Below are 25,505 nucleotides of genomic sequence, written 5' to 3'. Positions count from 1 at the left end.
TGGGTTTAAACTTGCCTTGTTCTGCGTACAGCTCAGTACCCAGTTTTGCTTTGCAGCCAGCATTTTTAGTGCAGAGACGTTATTGTAACTCAGGTAAACCTTCAACAAAGGAAAGAGTAGGACATTTTTTTAAATATCACGTGATGAAAAGAAACAACTTTGCAGCATTCGCCAATAGAGACCAGAAAGACTTACAATTTGCATGTTTTTTGTTTTTTTTACTAATCAAAAATATTTATTCAAAAATTAAAATAATATATATACATACAATACAATAAAACCAAAACAGAACCCACCACCATGATACAAGACAAACAATGAACTATTATACAACTATCTTACATTCCTTGTCCAGGATGCATTCAACCGGGATGCAAAAACCGGAATTAGGCAGAGTCTACCCTGGTTGTTTAATCTCAGCACTATATCAGGTTTAAGCCTAACAGCATGAATCATAATCAGCATTTAAAACAGTTAGAGATCTTCCTCGCTGGAAAAAGTTGCAGGGATGATCAACTTTGTGCAACTTTTACCTTTATTGGACTTGCATAGAGAATGGCTGCAGAAAGAATAATGAATCAAATAATTTCTTGCCCATAAATGACCAAACTGTGAAATAAGATTCAAAGGCAACAATTGATGGGCATGGAAATAAATGATAGCTAAAAAGACCATTAATTAATGACAGCAATATAACATTCATGTGCTCCTGATTCAAAAGGCAAATTACCTGGTTACTGGGGTCCCATGGCACAGAGAGTGGTACTTCAGTTTGTTTGCATGAAATAATATATTTTCTGAAAGATAAACAGGATTAAGATGTGAGATTTTAAGATTAGTTGCTAATGATTAATGTAAAGAATACATTAATATAATCACGGCAAACCTGACCAAACGTCCTTTTAAAAAAAAAAAAAAGATACAGCGCGGAAACAGGCCCTTCGGCCCACCGAGTCCATGCCGTCCAGCGATCCCCGCACACTAACGCTACCCTACATACACTAGGGAGTTAGCCTACAAACCTGTACGTCTTTGGAGTGTGGGAGAAAACCGGAGCGCCCGGAGAAAACCCACGCAGGTCACGGGGATAACGTACAAACTCCATGCAGAGGGCACTGGTAGTCAGGATGGAACCCGGGCCTCTGGCGCTTTAAAGCAGCAACTCTACCGCTGCGCCACCGTGCCGCCCCTTTGTACATTGGAATTTCATGGAGCTGGCGTTGCTGGCTTTGTCTTTCTTCGTCCTTGAGATGATGGTGGTGGGCCAGCTTCTTGAACTGCCACAGTCCTTCAGGTGGAGGTGCAGCCAGTGTTGCTGGAGGGGGACGCCCAATGATAATGAAGACATTTCCAAGTCAGGACAGTGTGCCACCTGGGAGGGGGCATCATTCGTCAGTGGCACTCCTGGGCATCGGCGCTCTTGCCCCGCTATGCGATGAGACAATGGATTTAGGAGGTTGTGTCAAGACCATGCTGTTAGCTTGCAACAATGCATTTTACTAATGGTACTCAATGAGGCTATGTTATACCTGTGCTCAAGGGCTAAATGTCAGGAAAGACTATGGACCAAGCAAGCTATTGTGTTCTGGTTGCATTAAGTTTCAAGTGCTGCTGGGAATCCACTCATCCAGGCAAAGGGAAAGTGGACAATAAATGGACAACTAGCTACGGAGCGCGATAATGCACCCTGTTTACTCACATTGAGACTTGTTGAAGGTCTCTATGATCCAAATAAACCATCGGCTGCTAACACATGCCCTGGCTTCATTCTGCATTTATCGCAGAGGCTTACAACTTTGTTTTGTAAAAATAAATAGACTCCAAGAGGGGTTTGTGTTGATGCAGCCCAATGTGCACATTGATTTCACAAAGTCTTTTTACTTTTGTTTAGAGATACAACACAGAAACAGGCCCTTTGGCCCACCGAGTCCACGCCGACCAGCAATACCCGCACACTAACACTATCCGACACACCAATTAGCCGACAAACCTGTACGTCTTTGGAGTGTGGGAGGAAACCGGAGTACCCAGAGAAAACCCACGCAGGTCACGGGGAGAACGTACATACTCCATGCAGAAAGCACTCGAAGTCAGGATTGAACCCGGGACTCTGGCACTGTGAGGCAACAACTCTACCGCTGTGCCACTGTGCCGCCCTTGGAATGTGTTTTTTTGTAATTTGCTGCACAAATTCAAGTTGTTGCTGGCTGGTCAGTTGAGGGCTTCCAGATAGGTCAACAGTGTATCCTGTTTGGGATAGGTTGTGCACTCCATTCCACTCAGTGTCCACTTTCCATTTGCCTGAAGGAGTGGATTCCCAGCAGCACCTCAAGCTTGACACACCTCTCTGCCTAGTTGGCAACAGATGCTTGACATTAAAAATTAATATCGAGAGATAGTTATGCAAAATATTTAAAAGCAGTTGATTGTTTAAAGAAAACTTCCCGTGACAGTGTAAAAATGACGACAATGTGTAGAACAACCATAGTGATCAATACACTCTCTCTGCAAAAGCCATCACCAAATCAAAGAGCATTTACTAACCTGTCGAGTCTTATTTTCTTCCGCGCACTTGCTTCACGGTACCTTCTTTCTCCATCCTGTTCATGAAGCAGAGACAGTATTATAGGTAACACTGCTGAGAGCATCGACTCCTCTAAGGCCTATTTTAATGTATCATTACACCCATCCAACTTGCCACCCCGCACCTTGCTATAGGTACCTTCAGCTGCATGGACCACATGACCATCAAGGTTTAAAGAACAACGGGTAGGCCATTTAGGACTGCGATGAGGAAACACTTCTTCAGCCAGAGTTGTGAATATGTGGAATTCTCTGCCACACAGAAGGCAGTGGAGGCCAATTCACTGGATGTATTCAAGAGAGAGCTCTTGGGGTTAATGGAATCAAAGGATATGGGGAGAAAACAGGAACAGGGTTCTGATTGTGGATGATCAGCCATGATCATATTGAATGGCGGTGCTGGCTCGAAGGGCCGAATGGCCTCCTCCTGCAACTATTTTCTATGTTTCTAAGATCTGAAATCCTCACAACTCTTTGCCTTTAAAGGTGCTCCTTAAAAGTCAATTAGTTATCCAAGCTTTTGATTACCCCTCCAAGGCTTGCACCTCTGTGAAATGCTTTATTTCACATTAAGGATGTAGTCTAAGCACAGGCAACAGTAGTTTCTACTATTAACTGACCATGCAAGATAGCAGGACTCCATTTTTAATCAATGTTTATTGTTAGTATTTGGCAAATTATGTAGAATGTTCAGCCATTCAACCCATCCAGTCACAGCTGGTTAGATACATAGATACATAGAAAATAGGTGCAGGAGTGGGCCATTCAGCCCTTCGAGCCAGCACCGCCATTTAATATGATCATGGCTGATCATCCACAATTAGTACCCCATTCCTGCCTTCTCTCCATATCCCTTGATTCCGCTAGCCCTAAGATCTCTCTCTAACTCTCGTTTGGAATGCATCTAGTGAATCGGCCTCCTGAGGCAGAGAATTCCACACATTCATGACTCTCTGGGTGAAAAAGATTTTTCCTTATCTCAGTCCTAAATGGCCTACACCTTATTCTTAAACTGTGGCCCCTGGTTCTGGACTTCCCCCAACATTGGGAACATGCTTCCTGCATTTGGTGTGTCCAATCCATTAACAATGCAGAGCTGACTATTTAGTTGATTTGCAACAATATCTAAGGAACAACAGGAGTATCATAAGACTGGATTAGAGCTCTAATATTTGTAATCTGCTCAATACAAAGTAAAATGCATCTACCCCTGTCATTGAAAGTTGTGGCTTCAGTTGTTTCGATTGCCTTAAAGGCAAGCACAAACACTGTGATACATTTCAAATAGTGGCCACACTCAAATAGCTCACACAGATGGTATTTTTCTTTCCAAAACCGTATCAAGAATATTTAGGGCCTTATGAACCACAGGGGATGGAAGCCACAATACAATCGTGCTAGCAAACAAGCAGTCTCTAACACGGGTCACTAGATAACAAGCTGCAGCATGAACTGATCATTTTCTCCTCCTTAACCCAGGAACTTTGAACCAAATCGAAGCTGCTTCATTACTAGGGTTGCCAACTTTCTAACTCCCAAATAAGGGACATAATGTGACGTCACCGCCCGTGCCCCACATGACCTCACCCAGCCACGACCACGTGCTCCCACTCCACTAATGGCGGCTGCCCGGGCCAGGAGGCGGGTTGCGACACAACCTCCGTTAGGCGAACACACTTTGCCCCGCTCCCCGAACACACTCCGTTAGCCTACACTGTTCGGGCCTACAGCAGCCCCCAGGTCTACAGTATCCGGGCCTACACTGTCCAGGCCTACAGTCTCCGGGCCTACAGCACCCCCCGGGCCTAATACGGGACAAGGGCGGTCCCGTACGGGACAAACAAATTTCCCTTCGCTGTATTGAACGTTATGCTTTGTTATACAAAACATACAGGTCATTTGAAAATGTCTGAATTTTCGATTATTGGAAGTAATGTAGTGCAAGGTTCATTGTTTCTTGTTAATCTCGTGTCAACCAACTAGCGGTGCCAACTACCTCACTCCCAAATAAGGGACCACCCCTTATCACCACCCCACGTGACCTCACCCAGCCAGCGGCCACGTGCCCCCACTCCACCAATGGCGGCCGCCCGGGCCGGGAGGTGGGTTGCTATGCAACCTCCGTCAGGCGGCGCCCGGGCCTCTGGGCCTACACTGTTCGGACCTACACTGTCCGGGCCTACAGCACCCCCTGGACCTAATAAGGGACAAGGGCAGTCCCGTACGCACAAGCCAATTTAGCCCAAAATACGGGATGTCCCGGCTAATACATAGAAAATAGGTGCAGGAGTAGGCCATTCGGCCCTTCGAGCCAAAATACGGGACAGTTGGCAACCCTACAACCAATAGCAGCAACTTTTCCACCAATCAGGAAAAAAAACCTACAAACACTGCATCAAACTCAAGATCATAGTAAACTACTTTAGTAATAGAAGTTCAGACAGTTCTACTACTATTGTGTATTAAATAATCATTCATGTGTTTAATACAATAGGAACTAAATCCTAATCGACCAATCTCAACAATCAATCTAGAATAGACAACCATATTCAGTACATTAATTTGTAAAACACAGAATTAATTATGTCAGCAATAAACACACTAAATTGCTTTCCAATAATAGAATATTCAACAAGTTCTAACAAATGAAAACAATTGGCCTGCAGAAGTTCAATATGACAGCACATCATTCAAGACAGTCAATGTAAGTTGCTGCTAATTTTGCAGGTAATTCAGTTCTACGATATCAACAATTTGTTTTTATTTAGTGCCCGTAATGTATAAAATATCCAAAGGGACTTCATAGGGGCACGATACGTCACAATAAAAAAAAATCAAGTCAATGTTGTCTTTGGGTTAACTGTAAGGTGCTTTTTTTGCTCTGGCTCGCTCTGGCCAACTGGGGCCGGGGTGAGTGGCTCCCTCTCCCCTTTCCTGTCCCCCCTCGCCCGCCCACGGCCCCGGGGGACACTCCCCGGCCGCCAACGGGTCCACGGATCGTCAGTAGGGGGAGGGTTGTCGGGCCCACAGGAGAGGCTTGCACCCGATGGGGGTTGCCGGGCCCACAGGAGAGGTTTGGATGGAGGGTTACCGGGTCTGCAGGAGAGGTTTGGATCAGTTGGGGGAGGGTTGCTGGAGAGGTTTCCACCCAACGGGTCCACGCCCGTCTAGTCAACTGCAAAACTAGAAAACTGAAATATGCACAAACCAAGATTTAGGAACAATATGAAGATCTCAGGGGCGACGGGGAAATGGAGGGCAAGACCATGGAAGAATCCAAAAGCAAAAATAAGAAATTAGAATCATTGCAAACCAGGAGATAACTTAAGCCAACTCGCTGAGATAATGGATGAGTATTATCTAGTGCTTGTTAGGATACAATCGGCAGAGTTTTGGATAAAGTTGGGATGCTGAGCAGAAGGACCATTGATAAACTCACAACCAGGCAATTCAATAAATAAGTATTGAAATTAACAGCGCTCTGCTAAATTGCTTGCTTTTAGTTTTTATTCCAACAGCAACTCTTGTATTTAATCTATGTCATTATGACAATATTTTCTTTAACTAAGTAATTTCACAATGGTTATATGGTCCAATGTGCAAGATACATCTTCTGGATGCACTGGGACGTGTTCTCAGTGATGTGACCTGGGGTCATGGGGTGTTTCGGGTCTCACAACATCAGACACCCTTGCCCAAGCGACCCAGCCGGGGTTGATCAGGCCCTGACTTGCATCCCAGCAGCAACCGCCCACGGATCAGCCCTCTTAATCCAAAGCCATCTAGTGACTTTCTCTGCGGCTTCGCTTGCGGATTGAATGGCCCTCTTCTTTGCCAGCCCCGTAATGCCCAACTGGTTGAGGACTTTGCAGAGTGAGTGTCCTGCAAAGCCTCTACAGCCCACCTCTATGTCTTCCAGCCACCGTCCCGGCACATCTCCACCAGCTCCTGGTACTTTGCGCATTTCCTCTCATTTGCTTCTTCCATACGCTCTTCCCTGGGCACTGTCAGCTCCAGAATGATCAGCTGTTTTGTCACTTCGGAGGTGATGATCATGTCTGACTGGAGTGATGTTGCTGTGATGTACTGCGGAAATTTCAACTGTTTGCCCAGATCGACGTGCAGCTGACAGTCAGTGGCCGTGTAGAGGAGGCCCCTCCTTGTTTTTGGTTGTGGGCGAGGCTTCTCTCCAGCTTTGACAAAAGTGATTGGTTTATTTGGGGCGTGGTGGTGTTTGCTGCTACTGATGGCAGTGGCTATGCTCTCAGCAACCACCTTGAGCACCTGGTCGTGGTGCCACCGATAGCGACCTTCACCAAGGGACTTTGGGCAGCTGCTGAGGAGATGTTCTAATGATCCCCTTCCAGTGCAAAGTGGGCAGGAAGGTGTCACGCTCTTGCCCCAGACGTGGAGGTTTGCTGGGCTTGGTAGGGCATCGTAGACAGCTTGGCAAGGAACCGGACACTCTGGAAGTCTGCCTGCATGATGTTTGACCAGGTAATCCTGTGCTGCGGTATGTTCTCCCACCTTGTCCACGCACCCTGCTGCCTGAGCCCCACCGTCCTGCTCACACGCTCTTCCTCCACACCTGCTCGGACCTCTTCCTGGATGAGATGGTGTCTCTCCTTGCCCTGGGCCTTGCCAATCTGGGTCTAAGGGAAGTATCCCAAGCCCTCTCTGCCAGTTGCCATGACTCCCACCAATGCCTTTTGTCTTAGGCCTGACTCTGCCTCCTCCTCATCTTTCTCCGCCCTCCATTTCCTCCCTGTTCTCACCTCGATGCCAGCCGATGACACCTTCTGGTCCCTGGAGCCCCTGTACTGTAGGGCTTCTCTTGTCCGTGCCACCATAAACTCTTCAGTGAGGCCACTGAATGGGAGCTGCAAGATGTTACTGGTCCCGTACAGTGCTGCATTGTTGAGGCTGCGGGGAAGGCCAAGCCACCTGCGAAGAAAGCCACTGATCTTCCTTTCGAGGGACTCAACTGTGGTCAACGGAACAACGTAAACCAGCAGAGGCCACAGGACACGGGGCAGGCTTGAATGCTGGTAGATCCAGGCCTTGAACCTGCCAGGTAGGCCTGACTTGTCGATTAACAGCGCTCTGCTAAATTGCTTGCTTTTAGTTTTTATTCCAATAGTAACTCTTGTATTTAATCTATGTCATTGTGACAATATTTTCTTTAACTAAGTGATTCCACAATGGTTATATGGTCCAATAACCTATATATCAAAACAATCTTGTTAAATTAAAAATCAAAAGAGTCATGTGGTCTAGCTGCCACCTACACAATATGGGCAGATTATTTTGGTCATGATTAATGCCTGTTTGATAACATTAAAGATGCTATTACATTGATAACAGGACTTTGGAGTTCTTCACGTTACATTCTGCGGCACGGTGGCACAGCGGTAGAGTTGCTGCCTTACAGTGCATGCAGCTTCAGAGACCCCGGGTTCCATCCCGACTACTGGTGCTGTCTGTACGGAGTTTGTACGTTCTCCCCGTGGGTTTTCTCCGAGATCTTCGGTTTCCTCCCACACTCCAAAGACATGCAGGTTTGTAAGTTAATTGGTTTGGTATAAATTGTAAATTGTCCCTAGTGTTAGTGTGCGGGGATCGCTGGTCGGCGCGGACTCAGTGGGCCGAAGGGCCTGTTTTTTCTAAACTAAACGAAACGAACTGCTCGGGTTGTACTGAACCAAGCGTGTGCCTGGGGCTGTGTATGAACCTACAGCACGTGCATCTGCAGCTTTTTGTCCACAAGGTCATCACAGTCAAGTTCATTACATATCGGTTTCCATTAGGAGCATAGGAAAATTGCTGAAGGCAGCAAACTGAGCTTAGATATGACCATCACCAAAGAAGTCAACTGTACTCCTACTCACATCAGATCAGAACTTTAAAAATTATGGTTTCTTAGATTTAGGTGTTGGCCGTCTTTATTTCCAACCCATTAATGTGGGAAAGAGTGAGCACTTCTGAGAGCAGCTGAGAGTCTATCTAGTTATAACCAAGTTAAGATAGGTTTCCTTCCCCATAAGGCTATTCGTGAACCTGATGCAATTTACCATGATCCAATAGTTTCCCAATGACTTCAGCTTTTACACTTCCTGAGAATGTCTGCAGATTCTCAAAATCTTATAATAAGATTGTAATTTGCAATCCCCCAACTCCCAGTCAAACAGCTGGGTTTGCAAACACAGATTGGAAGGAACTGCAGATGCTGGTTTAAACCGAAGATAGACACATAAAAGCTGGAGTAACTCAGCGGGACAGGCAGCATCTCTGGAGAGAAAGAATGGGTGACGCTTCGGGTCGAGACAACCTTCTTCAGTCTGAAGAACTGTCTTCAGACTGAAGAAGGGTCCCGACTTGAAACGTCATCCATTCCTTCTCTCCAGAGTTGCGGCCTGTCCTGCTGTGTTACTCCAGCTTTTTGTGTCTAACACAGGTAGGAAGGTGCTCTGCCCAGCTCAGTTACCACAGTTTGCATTCCTAAGTGAGAGGACACAAAGACCAACACATGCCAGAGCTTACCCCTGGTTCCGGTTTGACACATGGGATCGTGCAGAGCATCCCACCTTTATCCAGCACCACAAAGGTCATGAATGCACTGTTGATGTGCGTCTTCATCTCCCAGCCTTCTTGATGGTAAGCCTCTGCACAGACACCAACTTCAAAGCTGAAAGTCACCACAGGAATTTAGAAAGCATCTGAAGTAGTAATTAGCATGAGTTTATTCCATCTTAAGAAATTAAAGACACACATTGTACTAACAGCACAACCATCTGTACTGGGCTTCCCCATCACCAAACTGACACCACCATTCCAAACAATTATTACTTTAAAAAAATTAAAATTTAATTTAATTTAGGTCTTCAAAATTTAAATTAAGAGTTTCTTAAATAAAGAGATTCAGCATGTCAATGAAAACAACAAACGTCCGCAGATGATGTAGAAAGTGTCCTGACTGATTGCATTAAGGCCTGACTTGCCCAACGCACAGGAACACAAGAGGCTGCAGAGTAGTGGTGGGTTCCACCTAGACCGCATGGTTACAGCCTCCCCACCATTGAAAACATCTACATTGGTGTTGATTCAAGACGGCATCTCTCAACACGCAGACAACATAATAAACAACATTTTGCACCTCGGTCAATTCCCTCTTCTCCCCTTTCCCATCAGGCAGAAGATACAAAAGATTGAAACTCATATCACCAGATTCAGGAACAGCTTCACATATGCTGAACGACTAAATGAAATGTCCTTCATCAGCAAAAGGTGTAGTCCCCATCTCTCAACCTACATCATTATAGCACTTGTTGTTTTTTTTTAATCTGCGCCTTCTCTTTTGCTGTAATGCTATAATGCTGCAACACAATATTCTGCATGCTGGTATTTTTCTGCATGCTGGTGTTTTTCTGCATGCTGGTATCTTTCTGCACGCTGGTATCTTTCTCTCTGCACTGCCTGTTGTGCTTGCACATGGCTTGATTGTACTTGTGTACGATATGACTTAACTGGATCGTATACAACGTTTTTCTCTGTATCTTGGTACAGGTGACACGCATTCTCGGTTTTGCACTGGAGCAATAATACTCAGTTCTCTGGATTACGACTTGAATTCACATTCTTCAGTTCAGTTGAATTTATTGTCACGTGTACGGTGAAAAGCTTTTGTTGCGTGCTATCCAGTCAGCGGAAAGACAATACATGATTACAGTCGCTCCATTTACAGTGTGTAGATACACGATAAGGGAATGACGTTCAGTGCGAGGTAAAGCCAGCAAAGTCCAATCAAGGATAGTCCAAGGGTCATCAAATATGTAGATTGTAGTTCAGCACTGCTGTCTGGTTGTGGTAGGATGATTCAATTGCCTGACAACAGCTAGGGAGAAACTGTCCCCGACAGTGACTACACTGAAAGGAAGATTACTGACACAATGATATCTGGTCCATTCATTGTCCCTGCTGTGACCAGCCTGCGAGGGACAAACCAGAATTTGTGCAGAAACATTGTTGATGCAGCACAGCGTTTGTTAATTAAAGCTGCGGTTAGATTTTATCCTTCTCCACTCCCACACAGTTAAACTGGGCAGATAAATGCAGCAATTAATCTCCATAATGGGTGCAGCTCTTGATAAGTGTAACTCTTTTGGAATCACAGACTGTGTTGAAATATATTTTATCAGTTCTGAACTTGAACAAAGGTTCTTGCTTACACTTGGTGTTTTTATTTTGCAAACAATGGAAAGATGGAATTCAAAGCACATTTTACCACAAAGAAAGACTTTGAAATTATTAAAATTTAAAAAGAGAAGCATTTTCTAGCCACTAGTCTGGCCATTAATCTTCAATCAGCCTTGTTTTCTTAAGCAATGGTAACATGATCAGTATGTAACTTACAGTCTCCCTTATTCTGATAACATAGAAACAAAGAAAATAGATGCAGGAGGAGGCCATTTGGCCCTTCGAGCCATTCATTGTGATCGTGGCTGATCATTCACAATCAGTAACCCCCTGCCTGCCTTCTCCCATACCCCTTGATTCCACTAGCCTCTGGAGCTCTATCTAACTCTCTTTTAAATTCATCCAGTGAATTGGCCTCCACTGCCTTCTGTGGCAGAGAATTCCACAAATTCACAACTCTCTGGGTGAAAAAGGTTTTTCTCACCTCAGTTTCAAATGGCCTCCCCTTTATTCTTAGACTGTGTCCCCTGGTTCTGGACTCCCCCAACATTTGGAACATTTTTCCTGTATCTAGCTTGTCCAGTCCTTTCATAATTTTGTACGTCTCTATAAGATCCCCTCTCATCCTTCTAAACTCCAGTGAATACAATGGAGATACAACAGCACAGATAGCCATCCTTGGCTCGAAGCACGGAGCTTAATATTCCACCTATCATACACAATATTTATCATCAACCAAGGCAGAGCTCAATGTCCAGATTTTTTTCCCCAGATATGGGAAAGGCGAGTCAGATTAAAGAATAGGATGAGTTGAATTAAAGAAAATCCCCAAGGCATTTTTCCACACACATTAGAAATAAGATGGTCATCAGGGAGCAGGTCAAGGATAAAGAAGGGTAGTTGTGCCAGAAGTCACAGTTTGACATCTAAATTTAAGCTGCTTCATAAGAGATATTAGTTGTTTGGAAAAAGCTGTATGTTGAAAATGGAGTATTCAAGCAAAGGAGGAAAAAGGATCAGCACGGTCCTCACCTTTTTTTAAATGCATTGTTAACTATTGCCTTCAACGTTATGCGATCCCCAACTTGCGAGGGTCCCCTGAAGTGAAACATGTCAATGGTCTTCAACACTGGATGTCCTTTACAGAAGCGGCTGCAACCAGTTCAAACAAAAACAAATTACTTTGTTGCGGATAAATTTAGCAAATAAACGCTCCTCCTCAGACTTGCGTTATTTCTGCGATCCATCGGTGTGTTACAAATAGATGCAACACAAATGGCACAAGATGTTTTAACTAAACAAGGGGTATAATGTTTTTAACAGCAATATATCAAAGGAACAGAATCTGTATACTAAAACTCTCATCTTGTATATGTGTGTGTATATATATATATATATATATATATTTATTTAGTATGTTCCCGAACTACAGAAAAAACGGTTACGATAACACTACAATTTTATTTTATTTAGTTCATATTTCAGATACAGCGCGGAAACAGGCCTTAAAACAGACCACCTTAATCACCATTGTCTTGAGGTTCAAATGGTTGTTATATTGCTATGAGTGGAGGGGGAGGTGAGGGGGGGATAAGGGGGGTTGAGGGGGGAATGGAATGGGTGAGTGGGTGAGGGAGGGGGGGTTAGGGGAGATGGGGGATAAGGGGAGTTGAAGGGGGATGGAGTGGGTGAGTGGGTGGGGGGGGTTAGGGGAGGAGGGGGGGATACAGGGAGTTGAGGGGGGATGGAGTGGGTGAGGGAGGGGGGAGTGGGGGAGGGGAGGGTGCTAGACCAGTGCAGGAAAACTTTGGTCCCAACAGGTCCACCCTGCTCTAGTTTCTACTAAAAGTCTCAATTCTATTTAACCCCATTTTTTATGTCATGGCAATACTGTACCCTATATTTATCAATTACGGGTAACTCGGCGAGTTGCAAACTCTGATTACTTTTTCTTTCCTTTGCAATTCTCTCAAATAGTACAGAAAGCTGCCATAAGGTGCAGAGACTCTGGATCTGGATTGTAATATAGTAATATGATGGTTGGTAGTATACCAAAGGAATACTTGGCAATTTTGTGTTTTGGCTGTCGGTGTTTTGTTATAGTTTGGTGTAAATAAAATTGTAAATAACTGCATAAATTTTAATTTTGTAAAAAAAGATGTAATATGGCTTAGTTAAATTGAAATTACTCAAAAAAAAAACAAAAAAAACTTGTGGTTAGTCTTGACTCAACACGTTGGTTGCATGAAAAGCATGTAATAAAAATCCTTTGTATCATCAATAAAAATTCTCCAGATAAAGTAGTTCTCATGAACTGCACTTCAGGATTTTGCGAAAGAAACTACAACAATCCAAAAAAAAATCAGTACACCAAAATAACCTACTTCCTAATCATTGCCTCATCGTTCCGTTTAGTTTATTTTTTGGTCAATGCAGTGAAAAGCTTTTTTTTTTGGCTGCTGTCCAGTCAAAGACGAGACATAATTACAATCAAGTCCACAGTGTACAGATAAAGGATATAGGGTATCACAAAATGCTGGAGTAACTCAGCGGGTCAGGCAGCATCTCAGGAGAGAAGGAATGGGTGATGTTTTGGGTCGAGACCCTTCTTCAGACAGACGAGTCCGAAGTAGGGTCTCCTCCCGAAACGTCACCCATTCCTTCTCTCCAGAGATGCTGCCTGACCCGCTGAGTTACTCCAGCATTTTGTGTAGGTAAATAACTGCAGAGGCTGGTACAAATCGAAGGTATCACAAAATGCTGGAGTAACTCAGCAGGTCAGGCAGCATCTCGGTGAGAAGGAATGGGTGACGTTCGGGTCGAGACCCTTCTTCAGACTGATGTCAGGGGGCGGGACAAAAAAAGGATATAGGTGGAGACAGGAAGACAGTGGGAGAACTGGGAAGGGGGAGGGGAAGAGAGGGACAGAGGAGCTATCTAAAGTTAGAGAAGTCAATGTTCATACCGCTGGGCTGTAAGCTGCCCAAGCGAAATATGTGGTGCTGTTCCTCCAATTTCAGGTGGGCTTCATTATGACAATGGAGGAGGCCCATGACAGAAAGGTCAGACTGGGAGTGGGAGGGGGAGTTGAAGTGCTCAGCCACCGGGAGATCAGGTTGGTTAAGGCCGACTGAGCGAAGGTGTTGAGTGAAACGATCGCCGAGCCTGCGTTTGGTCTCGCCGATGTAAAGATGTTAACATCTGGAACAGCGGATGCAATAGATGAGGTTGGAGGAGGTGCTGAGTTACTCCAGCATTTTGTGATACCAGCATTTTGTGATACCTTCGATTTGTACCAGCATCTGCAGTTATTTTCCTGCAGAAGGATACAGGGTACAACATTTAGTGCAAGATAAAATCTGATAAAAGATAGTTCAAAGGTCTCCAATCAGGTAGATGAGAGGTCAGGACTGCAGTCTAGCTGGTGAGAGGATGATTCAGTTGGCCGATTACAATTGGGAAGAAACTGTCCCTGAATCTGGAGGTATGTGTTTAAACCTTTGTACCTCTTGCATGATGAGAGAGGGGAGAAGAGGGAATGATTGGGGTGAGAGTGGTCCTTGGTTATGTTGGTGGTCTTGCCGAGGCAGTGTGGTGGAGATGGAGTCAATTTCTCGCTATAACCTTGCAGCTGCCATCAAACTTCCCACAGAATCTTCAGAACTAGTGGAACGCTGTTCAATCCATGGTGACTGCACTCCAGACTCCCCCTCAATAATCAAAACTCAGACGTCGAGCTGCAGTCTGCGTACGACATCTACTTTACCTTCAAGCCATCGTCAATAATCTCATTCTAATCTCACTGTATGGCCTAACGATAGTGCGGTGTTCAATTTGCATCCCAGATTTATTGAAACACTGCATAAAAAACACATATTTCCACAAAATATGTTTATCAGACAGCAAAACAGACCACCATTCTACCAATCTGAACACAGTTGGCACTGTTTCCAGAAAAAAAATCCCCCCTCTAAGTCAACATCGACAGGACCAGAGAGATAAATAACTGAAGGGGGGAGAAAAAAAATCACTTCATAAATTTAATGTTAAATCAGCAAATGTAGAAATCAGGGACGTGACACATGAGGAAGCTCTCACAAGCCACAAGTCTTTCTTTTGTAAACCAGCATCTGCCGTTTCTTGTGTGGACATTGTATTTAGCTTGATGGCTTGATCAGAGGTTAGTTTAAAGAAGAACTATTAAGGAGGAGTGGGGAACAGAGTTGAGGAGGGGTTGACAAAGTACTTTCCATAAAACGGGGGTTTCCATAAAACGCCAACAACTTCAAGGTCAACTTCATAATTTGAGGAAGGACAGCCTTGCAATTGAGACAGTGCAGCATAGGTTCATGACGTTAATCCCAGGGATGGTGGGACTGTCATACGAGGAAAGATTGGAAAGGCTGGGCTTGTATTCACTGGAGTTTGGAAGGATGAGAGAGGATCTTATAGAGACGTATAAAATTATAAAAGGACTGGACAAGCTAGATGCACGAAAAATGTTCCCAATGTTGGGGGAGTCCAGAACCAGGGACCACAGTCTAAGAATAAAGGGGAGGCCATTTAAAACTGAGGTGAGAAAAAACTTTTTCACCCAGAGAGTTGTGAATTTGTGGAATTCTCTGCCACAGAAGGCAGTGGAGGCCAATTCACTGGTTGAATTTAAAAGAGAGCTAGATAGAGTTCTAGGGGCTAGTGGAATCAAGGGATATGGGGAGAAGGCAGGCACAGGGTTACTATTTGTGGATGATCAGCCATGATCACAATGAATGGCGGTGCTGGCTCGAAGGGCCAAATGGCCTCCTCCTGCACCTATTTTCTACGTTTCTATGTCACGGGCATTTCAGAACGAAATATACGCCATAGAGATATGAATGAGCTGAAATTTGAGGGAAGTGGAAAAGCGTTGGCCAGGGAACAACTTGAATGAAAAAAAAACTGGTGGTGGGTCTGATGTTGTCAGACAACATATATGGAAGGAAATGGACAGGCAACGTTTCAGGTCGTGACTTTTCAGTCTGATGGGAGTAGAATTCCTTCAGCAGTTTATTTTTCGCTCAAGATTTTATGATCTGCAGTCTTTTGTGTCTCTATCTGGAATTGCTCTGCCTGGATTTGAGACCGCACTGGATAAAGGCTTTGTGACGCGTGACCAGGGTTTGAAATGCACGCAGTTATTTAAAAATTAATCATTGAAGAAGGATCGCTATCACCTACTGGAGAATGAAAATACAGTTCACTGATAATCTCATTTAAAATTGCTCCCTTAGCTTAAAGTCCGCATCTCTCCTCTTCATTAACAGATGGGTCCATCTGGTGGACAGTGTTGGTAGCAACCAATTCACAAACCATGGATCTCATTGCAACGTGGAGGAGTGTTGCGACCATGGCCAACTGAAAATAACCCATCCAGCCTCAACCTATTTTCCACTTCTCCAAGGTGTAGCCTTGGAGAATATTGACAGCGAGTCCTCGCCCATATATAGAGTCATAGAGTGATGCAGTGTGGAAACAGGCCCTTCGGCCCAACTTGCCCACATCGGCTAATATATCCCATTTACACTAGTCCCACCTGCCCTCATTTGGCCCACATGCCTTTAAACCTGTCCTATCCGTGTACCTGCCTAAATGTTTCTTAAACATTGCAATAGTCCCAGCCTCAACCATCTCCTCCAGCAGCTCGTTCCATACACCTACAACCCTTTGTGTGAAAAAGTTACCCCTCAGATTCCTGTAAAATCTTTCCCTTACTCACCTTAAACCTATGTCCTCTGGTCCTCGATTCCTGTACTCTGGGCAAGAGACTCTGTGCATCTACCCGATCTATTCCACTCATGGATTTGTACACCTCTGTAAGATCATCTCTCATTCTCGTGCGCTCCAAGGAATAGTGTCCCAGCCAACTCAACCTCTCCCTCCAGCTCAGGCCCTCGAGTCCTGGCAACATCCTCGTAAATCTTCTCTGAACCCTTACCAGCTTGACAATATCTTTCCTATAACATGGTGCCTAAAACTGAACACAATACTCTAAATGCGGCCTCACCAATGTCTTATAGGGTGCAAGTTGCACCAGGAGTTAAAATTAACATGTAACAAAGGTAATGCTACGGTGGTTATGGGAGATTTCATCATGCAGGTAGACTGGGAAAATCAGGTTGGTACTGGACCCCAAGAAAGGGAGTGTGTAGAATGCTTCCAAGATGGATTCTTAGAGCAGCTTGTACTGGAGCCTACCAGGGAGAAGGCAATTCTGGATTTAGTGTTGTGGAATAAACCGGATTTGATAAGGGAACTCAAGGTAAAGGAACCATTAGGAGGTAGTGACCATAATATGCTAAGTTTTAATCTGCAATTTGAGAGGGAGAAGGTAAAACCGGAAGTGTCAGTAACGCATTTGAACAAGGGGACTATGTTTGCCTGAGGGAGGAGCTGGCCAGAGTTGACTGGAAAGGGATCCTAGCAGGGATGGCGGTGGAACAGCAATGGCAGGTGTTTCTGGGAATAATGCAGAAGATGCAGGATCATTTCATTCCAAAGAGGAAGAAAGATTCTGAGGGGAGTAAGAGGCAACTGTGGCTGACAAGGGAAGTCAAGGACATTATAAAAATAAAAGAGAAGATGTATAACATAGCAAAGATGAGCGGGAAGCCAGAGCATTGGGCAACTTTTAAAGATCAACAGAAGGTAACTAAAAAGGCAATACGGGGAGAAAAGATGAAGTATGAAGGTAAGCTAGCCAAGAATATAAAGGAGTATAGTAAAAGCTTCTTTAGGTATGTGAAGAAAAAAATTAATTAAGACAAATGTGGGTCCCTTGAAGACAGAAGCAGGTGAATATATTATGGGGAACAAGGAAATGGTAGACGTGTTGAACAGGTACTTTGGTTCCGTCTTCACTAAGGAAGACACAAACAATCTCACAGATGTACTAGGGGACAGAGGACCTAGGGTGACGGAGGAACTGAAGGACATTTACATTAGGCAGGAAATGGTGTTGGGTAGACTGATGGGACTGAAGGCTGATAAATCCCCAGGGCCTGATGGTCTGCATCCCAGGGTACTTAAGGAGGTGGCTCTCGAAATCGTGGACGCAATGGTGATCATTTTCCAATGTTCTATAGATTCTGGATCAGTTCCTGTGGATTGGAGGGTAGCTAATGTTATCCCACTTGTCAAGAAAGGAGGGAGAGAGAAAGCAGGGAATTATAGACCAGTTAGCCTGACATCAGTGGTGGGGAAGATGCTGGATTCAATTATAAAAGACGAAATTGCGGAGCATTTGGATAGCAATTACAGCATCGTTCCGAGTCAGCATGGATTTACGAAGGGGAAATCTTGCTTGACTAATCTTCTAGAATTTTTTGAGGATGTAACTAGGAAAATGGACAAGGGAGAACCAGTGAATGTGGTGTACCTGGACTTTCAGAAAGCCTTCGACAAGGTCCCACACAGGAGATTAGTGGGCAAAATTAGAGCACATGGTATTGGGGGTAGGGTGCTGACATGGATAGAAAATTGGTTAGCAGACAGGAAACAAAGAGTAGGGATTAACAGGTCACTTTAAAAATGGCAGGCATTGACTAGTGGGGTGCCGCAAGGCTCGGTGCTGGGACCGCAGCTATTAACAATATACATTAATGATTGGGATGAAGGAATTAAAAGTACCATTAGCAAATTTGCAGATAATACAAAGCTGGCTGGCAGTGTGAACTGTGAAGAGGATGCGAAGTGACTTGGACAGGTTGGGTGAGTGAGCAGATGCATGGCAGATGCAATAGAATTAAAGGATTCCAGAATGAAATGTTGACATTCTCTTTACACAAATGCTGCCGAAGATGTCGACATTTTCTGCCAAAGATGCCAGGATTTTCTGTTATTTCAGATTTCTAGCGTCCGTAGTTTTTTTGCACTTTCATTAATTATGATACCATTAAACAAGCTTCAAAGGAGGTTTGCGAGGGTGTTGCAAGTATGCAAAAGTTTTAGATGTAAAATCCAAGGTAGAAATTGGCTTGTTCAGTCTGGAACTGAGAGGATGAGACGAGTTTTAACGTGTATTAAATTTTAAAATGAGAGAAACAAGAAAAGCCGGTTTCCTACTGTGGAAGGGACAATAATCGGGCAGCATGGGTTTAAAGTGATAGGCAGGATTTACAGTGATTGGAGGAATTTTCCTTCTCAGGGTTGATATTGGCATTATATTGACATAGATATTGTGTTCCTGTGCTGTACAGTTCTGTGTAACTGGAGGGGAGCGGCTTTGGAACTCACCGCCAAAAAGCATAGTTTATTCAGAAATACTCATCACATTTAAAATGAAACTGGTTGAGTTCTTGACAGGCTTGCAGATAATAGACAATAGACAATAGGTGCAGGAGTAGGCCATTCGGCCCTTCGAGCACGAACCGCCATTCACCGTGATCATGGCTGATCATCTACAATCAGTACCCCGTTTCTGCCTTCTCCCTAAATTTGGAAAGTGGCTCTTTTTCAGCAGTCACGGTTATAACGGGCCTTATTGCCCCATTAGAGGAGGCTTTGGAGAGGGTGCAGAAGAGGCTTATTGAAATGCTGCCTGGATTAAAGGGTATTAGCGATAAAGGGAGGTTGGACAAACCTGATCAAAACACAGAGTGCTGGACAAAGTTGAATTGTTTTCTCTGGAGCGTCAGGGGCTGAGGGGAGCGAGGGACTAGTGCAGAGTAGTTGGGGAGGAGGGGGGGAGGGAGTGGGGATGGAGTGGGGAGGAAGGGGTTGAGGGGGGAAGGGGGACCTCCCCTTTCTTTTATCGAAACACTTGCCCCGGTGGCCCACGAGCATAGGGGCCCCATGCTGATCTGTGTATGTTAAATGACTTGCAATAAAAAACACAACTTTAAAAAACAATCAGTTGCCTTTCGCTACAATGTTGCAACCATCTCACACAAGCATTGTGACGTCACAAGCTGAAGACCGAGAAAAAAAAGGTTAAAAAAAAAGATGTAAATTTGTAAAGAGCAGACACCCAATAGCAGCTGCTTGTCCATTGTGACATCACACGCTGAAGACTAAATCCGCACCGCAGCGCCCCCTATAGAAACTTCAATATGGGGGGGGGCAGCACTTTAAAACCTCTGTAACTTAAAAAACATACGAACAAATTAAATGAAAATATCGCGGCCGGTCAGCCGGGAGGTTGGTGATCAAGGCGGTGCAAATACCGTGGCGCCACGGTTTACCGTTTTGCCGGAATCACTGATATATACACAAATCCTGATACAAACCAGACAGACAGACAGACAGACAGACAGACAGACAGACAGACAGACAGACAGACAGACAGACAGACAGACAGACAGACAGACAGACAGACAGACAGACAGACAGATATAGATAGATAGATAGATAGATAGATAGATAGATAGATAGATAGATAGATAGATAGATAGATAGATAGATAGATAGATAGATAGATAGATAGATAGATAGATAGATAGATAGATAGATAGATAGATAGATAGATAGATAGATAGATAGATAGATAGATAGATAGATAGATAGATAGATAGATAATCTCATCATCAAAATTACTGAAGAGTGGAATTAGGAAGTAGTTAACAGGAGGGCAATAGTTTTAATAATTTTGTTGATGCAAGCCTGAGTGGGACATTGGAACCAGGACATCTTTAATAAGCAGTGTATTAAAGAAAGGAGTGCAAACAGATCCGACAAATATCTGACCTTGCAGAGATAGTAGCTGCACTCTCCATCCAAGCCATGATCTGCCCTCCGAAACTGTTACGCTGATGATTCGCATGAGGAGGCAAGACAAGCTCAACAGTCTCAACCCTGGTCTTCTCTGCGGGCACAATGTGCTGGGATTCTTCAAAATCTGGTTCTGCTTTAGGAAACACGTTCCACATTTCAGCAACATTTCAGCTTCATCCTAACCCGTGTTGCAACTCACAGGCTCACACAAACATTCACAGAAACAAACTGTGCGAGGGTATTTGAACATTGGGCCGCTTCAGTGCGACAAAGCCTTGTGCCCCATGTGCTTTGAAATATGTACATTGCAAACCCACACATTACCAAACACTTTAACTCCCCCTCCCATTCCCACACTGACCTTTCTGTCCTGGGCCTCCTCCATTGTCAGAGTGAGGCCCAGCACAAATTGGAGGAACAGCACCTTATATTTCGCTTGGCAGCTTACACCCCAGCAGTATGAACATCGACTTCTCTAACTTCAAGTAATCCTTGTTTTCCCTCGCTCTCTCCATCCCTCCCTCTTCCCAGTTCTCCAACCAGTCTTACTGTCTCCGACTACATTTTATCTGTTTGCTTTGTTGTTATCTTCACCCAGTTAACAATGGGGATCCATTCTGCATTTTCTTGATCTCCATTCCCTTTGTCCTGTTTTCACTTCTTACACTTCCTTATCTATGTATCTCCCTCTCCCCTGACATCAGTCTGAAGAAGGGTCTGGACCCAAAGTGTCACCCATTTCTTCTCTCCAGAGATGCTGCCTGTCCCGCTAAGTTACTCCAGCATTTTGTGTCTACCTTCTGTATACAAATGTTGATTTATAGGTATGCTGACATATCTTCACTCGATCATTAATTGAAAGAGTTAAGAATCATGTTATGGGACATAAATTCTTAGGAGATAACTTCTTTAGTTAAACATTTTGTTCAAGATGGCCGCGCCGTTGTGTTTGGCTGCCTGCCACTGTATGTTTCTTTTTTTTTTCCTAATCAGATGTGCAGCACTTTGGTCAACGTGGGTTGTTTTTAAATGTGCTATACAAATAAAATTGACTTGACTTGACTTGACTATCAGCATTATCTGACCAACATTGGAACATATTCCTTCACTGTCTCTCACCCCACACATTGTGAAATTGTTTTGCAGAATAGCTATGTGGCATTCTTTAAATTTCATCTGTGGTTCAGCAAGTTATAATTTTCAAACAATTATTTCTACAATACAAAATGTGATAAGAGGTAGCCAAAGACAATAGTAACAGAGGTGCAGTCTGAGAAGTTTGACTTGGGCTGTTAGAAACATAGAAAATAGGTGCAGGAGTAGGCCATTCGGCCCTTCGAGCCTGCACCGCCATTCAATATGATCATGGCTGATCATCCAGCTCAGTAACCTGTAACTGCCTTCTCTCCATACCCCCTGATCCCTTTAGCCACAAGGGCCACATCTAACTCCCTCTTAAATATAGCCAATGAACTGGCCTCAGCTACCTTTTGCGGCAGAGAATTCCACAGACTCACCACTCTCTGTGTGAAGAAATGTTTTCTCATCTGTTGCTTGAAAAATATAGAGATATCGTGTAATAGATATTTTGTATGTTAAATTGTCAGTACTATGAAAAGACTGGTAAAGTCTGAACCAAAAATGCTTCAGGGCATCAACCCAGACTCTTATAGTGGAGATCAGAGATATTCAGGAGGCACCAAAATAGCACAGAGATGGAGTGGGGGTGAGGAGGTGAAAGAAGGGAATGTGTACAGGGTTTAAAGAGGGTGGGGATCACAGTAGAACTCGAGCAATCAATCTACTAACCGAATCTATTCATCAATCATCAGTATCATTTGTACCCCCCCCCCTCATTCAATCATTACCATTTATATTGCACCTTCCACGTGTAAAACTTTCTGAAAGCACCCGAATTAATGACGTTGTGATCACGTATTCATATCTCCTAAGAATTTATGTCCCATAACATGATTCTTAACTCTTTCAATTAATGGTCGAGTGAACGTCATTAACGCCAGTATTGTTATCAAACAATACTGTGGCCACATTAGGAGTTGTCGAAGCAGATTTCATGGTTTAAAGCAGTTTTTGTTCGGAGGAGAGTAGAAAAGTGGACCGGTTTAGGCGAGTTTGAGATAAAATGAAATAGAGCTGTACAGCTGACCACAACTGGAGCCATCTTGCAGGAGTTTATGAAGTTACAGGGAAAGGAAGAGCAAGGCCTCGGAGGGAACTGAAATTAAAGGTGAGAATTGTTAAATCAACAGAGAACCAATATCAGTCAGCACAAAGTGGTGTCATAGCTGAATGAGTCATAGACACAGGTGCAGGAGTAGGCTGTTCGGCCCTTTGAGCCAGCACCGCCATTTAATATGATCATGGCTGATCATCTAAAATCTGTACCCCATTCCTGTTTTTTCCCCATATCCCTAGATTCCGTTAGCCCAAAGAGTCGATGCATTTTAGGATTGCCAAACAGACTTTTGCATGTGGCTGAGTCTACAGAGGGTAAAAGATGGGAATTTGATCAGGGTTGCAGTGAATGAATCAAGTTTCAAAGTAAATAAGGCAAGAGTGAAGACAAAACTCTACAACATCATTAATTAAAATTGCATTCAGATCACCTTTGCTCAGCATTCTAAAGTTACTCAGCTGACAACCTTGAAGATGGGGGATCCCAAATGTACTTGGGTTTCTTGGTGGAAGGATGAGTTAAAGGGATGGAGAGATAAATAGCCATTACCTTTCTGAATGGTGCTGGAGGAGACCAGATCTTTAATGCTTTCCAAGTGATGCAGTCTCATTCTGCGGCGTTCAGCAGCAATACTGTATTCAATTTTCTCCTGAGATGTTCTGGGATTCACTGCCTTCAGCTGGACCTGGCAAGAGGAGGAAAGCCAGGCATTTGTGAAGGATTGAGGAGACTTTCCTTTCCTTTCCTGAAGTTAATTCAGGCAAATTATGCAATATAAACAAGCGAGAGATTGAAAGTTTTATCGCCTTCCATCACAGTGAGGAATGCGGAGGAGTCACTGTGCTGGATGTTCATGTTAAAATGTATTTTGTGTGTCCTGACGCTTTTTATTGTTATGACTGTATGGCAAATGAAGTTCCTCGTATGTTGCAAAACATACTTGGCTAATAAAGTATGGTTGTGATTATTCACAAAATGCTGGAGTAACTCAGCAGGTCAGGCAGCATCTCAGGAGAGAAGGAATGGGTGACGTTTCGGGTCGAGACCCTTCTTCAAGGCCCGTCTGAAGAAGGGTCTCGACCCGAAACGTCACCCATTCCTTCTCTCCTGAGATACTGCCTGACCAGCTGAGTTACTCCAGCATTTGGTGAATAAATACCTTCAATTTGTACCAGCATCTGCAGTTATTTTCTGACATGATTGTGATTATGATTATGATATATTACTGGGAACAAATATCAAACCACCTAATCCAAAGCTAACAAAAACAGAAAGGGTGGGAGCAAGATTATATGAGGCCCTCGTCAGATGTATCCATCAGCATTCCTTGATTTGGTTGACTGTGTGTCGATCTGAGACAAAAGAGGCTGATGATTAGGGTGTGAAAGGTCAGTGGTTAAAGAACTAATCGACAGATGCATTGGTAAGTAATAATGACATGAAAGACAGACATTGCAGTCTCCTGAAGATGGGTCTCAACCCGAAACGTCACCCATTCCTTTTCTCCAGAGATGCTGCCTGTCCCACTGAGATACTCCAGCTTTTTGTGTCTATCTTCGGTTTAAACCAGCGTCTGGTTCCTTCCTACACGTTGTAGTCTGTTAGGCTGTCCTTTACCACGCTGAGGCCAAGGGTTAGCTCTCGGAATCCTCCTCATACCTACCCCTTGACCATGACCCCACAAACTATCACCTCTGGCCATCTCCCTTCCACAGCCTCCAGCCTCCAAAGGGTAACTCAGCGGGTCAGGCAGCATCTCTGGAGAACGTGGACAGGTACAAAGTGCTGGAGTAACTCAGCCGGTCAGGCAGCATCTAATTTGAGGAAGGACATCCTTGCTATTGAGGCAGGGCAACGTAGGTTCACCAGGTTAATCCCCGGGATGGCGGGACTGACATACAAGGAAAGATTGGAAAGACTGGACTTGTATTCATTGGAACTCAGAAGGATGAGAGGGGATCCTATAGACCAGTTAGTCTTACATCAGTGGTGGGGAAGATGCTGGAGTCAATTATAAAAGACGAAATTGCGGAGCATTTGGATAGTAGTAACAGGATCGTTCCGAGTCAGCATGGATTTACGAAGGGGAAATCATGCATGACTAATCTTCTGGAATTCTTTGAGGATGTAACTAGGAAAATTGACAGGGGAGAGCCGGTGGATGTGGTGTACCTCGACTTTCAGAAAGCTTTCGACAGGGTTCCACATAGGAGATTAGTGGGCAAAATTAGAGCACACAGTATTGGAGGTAGGGTACTGACATGGATAGAAAATTGGTTGACATTTTGACATTGGGCGGCACGGTAGCGCAGCGGTAGAGTTGCTGCTTTACAGCGAATGCAGCGCCGGAGACTCAGGTTCGATCCTGACTACGGGTGCTGCACTGTAAGGAGTTTGTACGTTCTCCCCGTGACCTGCGTGGGTTTTCTCCGAGATCTTCGGTTTCCTCCCACACTCCAAAGACGTACAGGTATGTAGGTTAATTGGCTGGGTAAATGTAAAAATTGTCCCTAGTGGGTGTAGGATAGTGTTAATGTACGGGGATTACTGGGCGGCACGGACTTGGAGGGCCGAAAAGGCCTGTTTCCGGCTGTATATATATGATATGATGATATGATATGACATTGAATGGCGGTGCTAGCTCGAAGGGCCGAATGGCCTACTCCTGCACCTATTGTCTATTATCTTATAGAAGCGTATAAAATTATAAAAGGACTGGACAAGCTAGATGCAGCAAACGTGTTCCCAATGTTGGGGGAGTCCAGAACCATGGGCCACTTCCATG

The 25,505-nt window shown here is 44.3% G+C and overlaps 1 protein-coding gene across 5 annotated transcripts in view; it reads right to left on the bottom strand.

The window, feature by feature from the left end:
• Positions 1-25,505, bottom strand: part of acot11a (acyl-CoA thioesterase 11a) — a 66,623-nt gene that overhangs the window by 10,449 nt on the left and 30,669 nt on the right. For 4 of the 5 annotated variants that reach the window (XM_078407684.1, XM_078407687.1, XM_078407688.1 and 1 more), the window contains exons 6-12: positions 23,270-23,405; positions 20,497-20,656; positions 11,809-11,928; positions 9,124-9,268; positions 2,545-2,600; positions 731-797; positions 16-99 (exon numbers count right to left, since the gene is read on the bottom strand). In XM_078407684.1, the coding sequence (XP_078263810.1) occupies positions 16-99; positions 731-797; positions 2,545-2,600; positions 9,124-9,268; positions 11,809-11,928; positions 20,497-20,656; positions 23,270-23,405 (768 nt within the window). The remainder of the gene's footprint in view (positions 1-15; positions 100-730; positions 798-2,544; positions 2,601-9,123; positions 9,269-11,808; positions 11,929-20,496; positions 20,657-23,269; positions 23,406-25,505) is intronic. The other variant, XM_078407689.1, reaches the window with a different exon arrangement.

The sequence above is a fragment of the Rhinoraja longicauda genome, chromosome 11 (genome assembly GCF_053455715.1).
Source record: "Rhinoraja longicauda isolate Sanriku21f chromosome 11, sRhiLon1.1, whole genome shotgun sequence".
In the NCBI taxonomy this organism is placed as follows: Eukaryota; Metazoa; Chordata; class Chondrichthyes; order Rajiformes; family Arhynchobatidae; genus Rhinoraja; species Rhinoraja longicauda.
The sequence above is the reverse complement of the archived record's forward strand: the minus strand, read 5'-3'. Positions and strand labels throughout refer to the sequence as shown.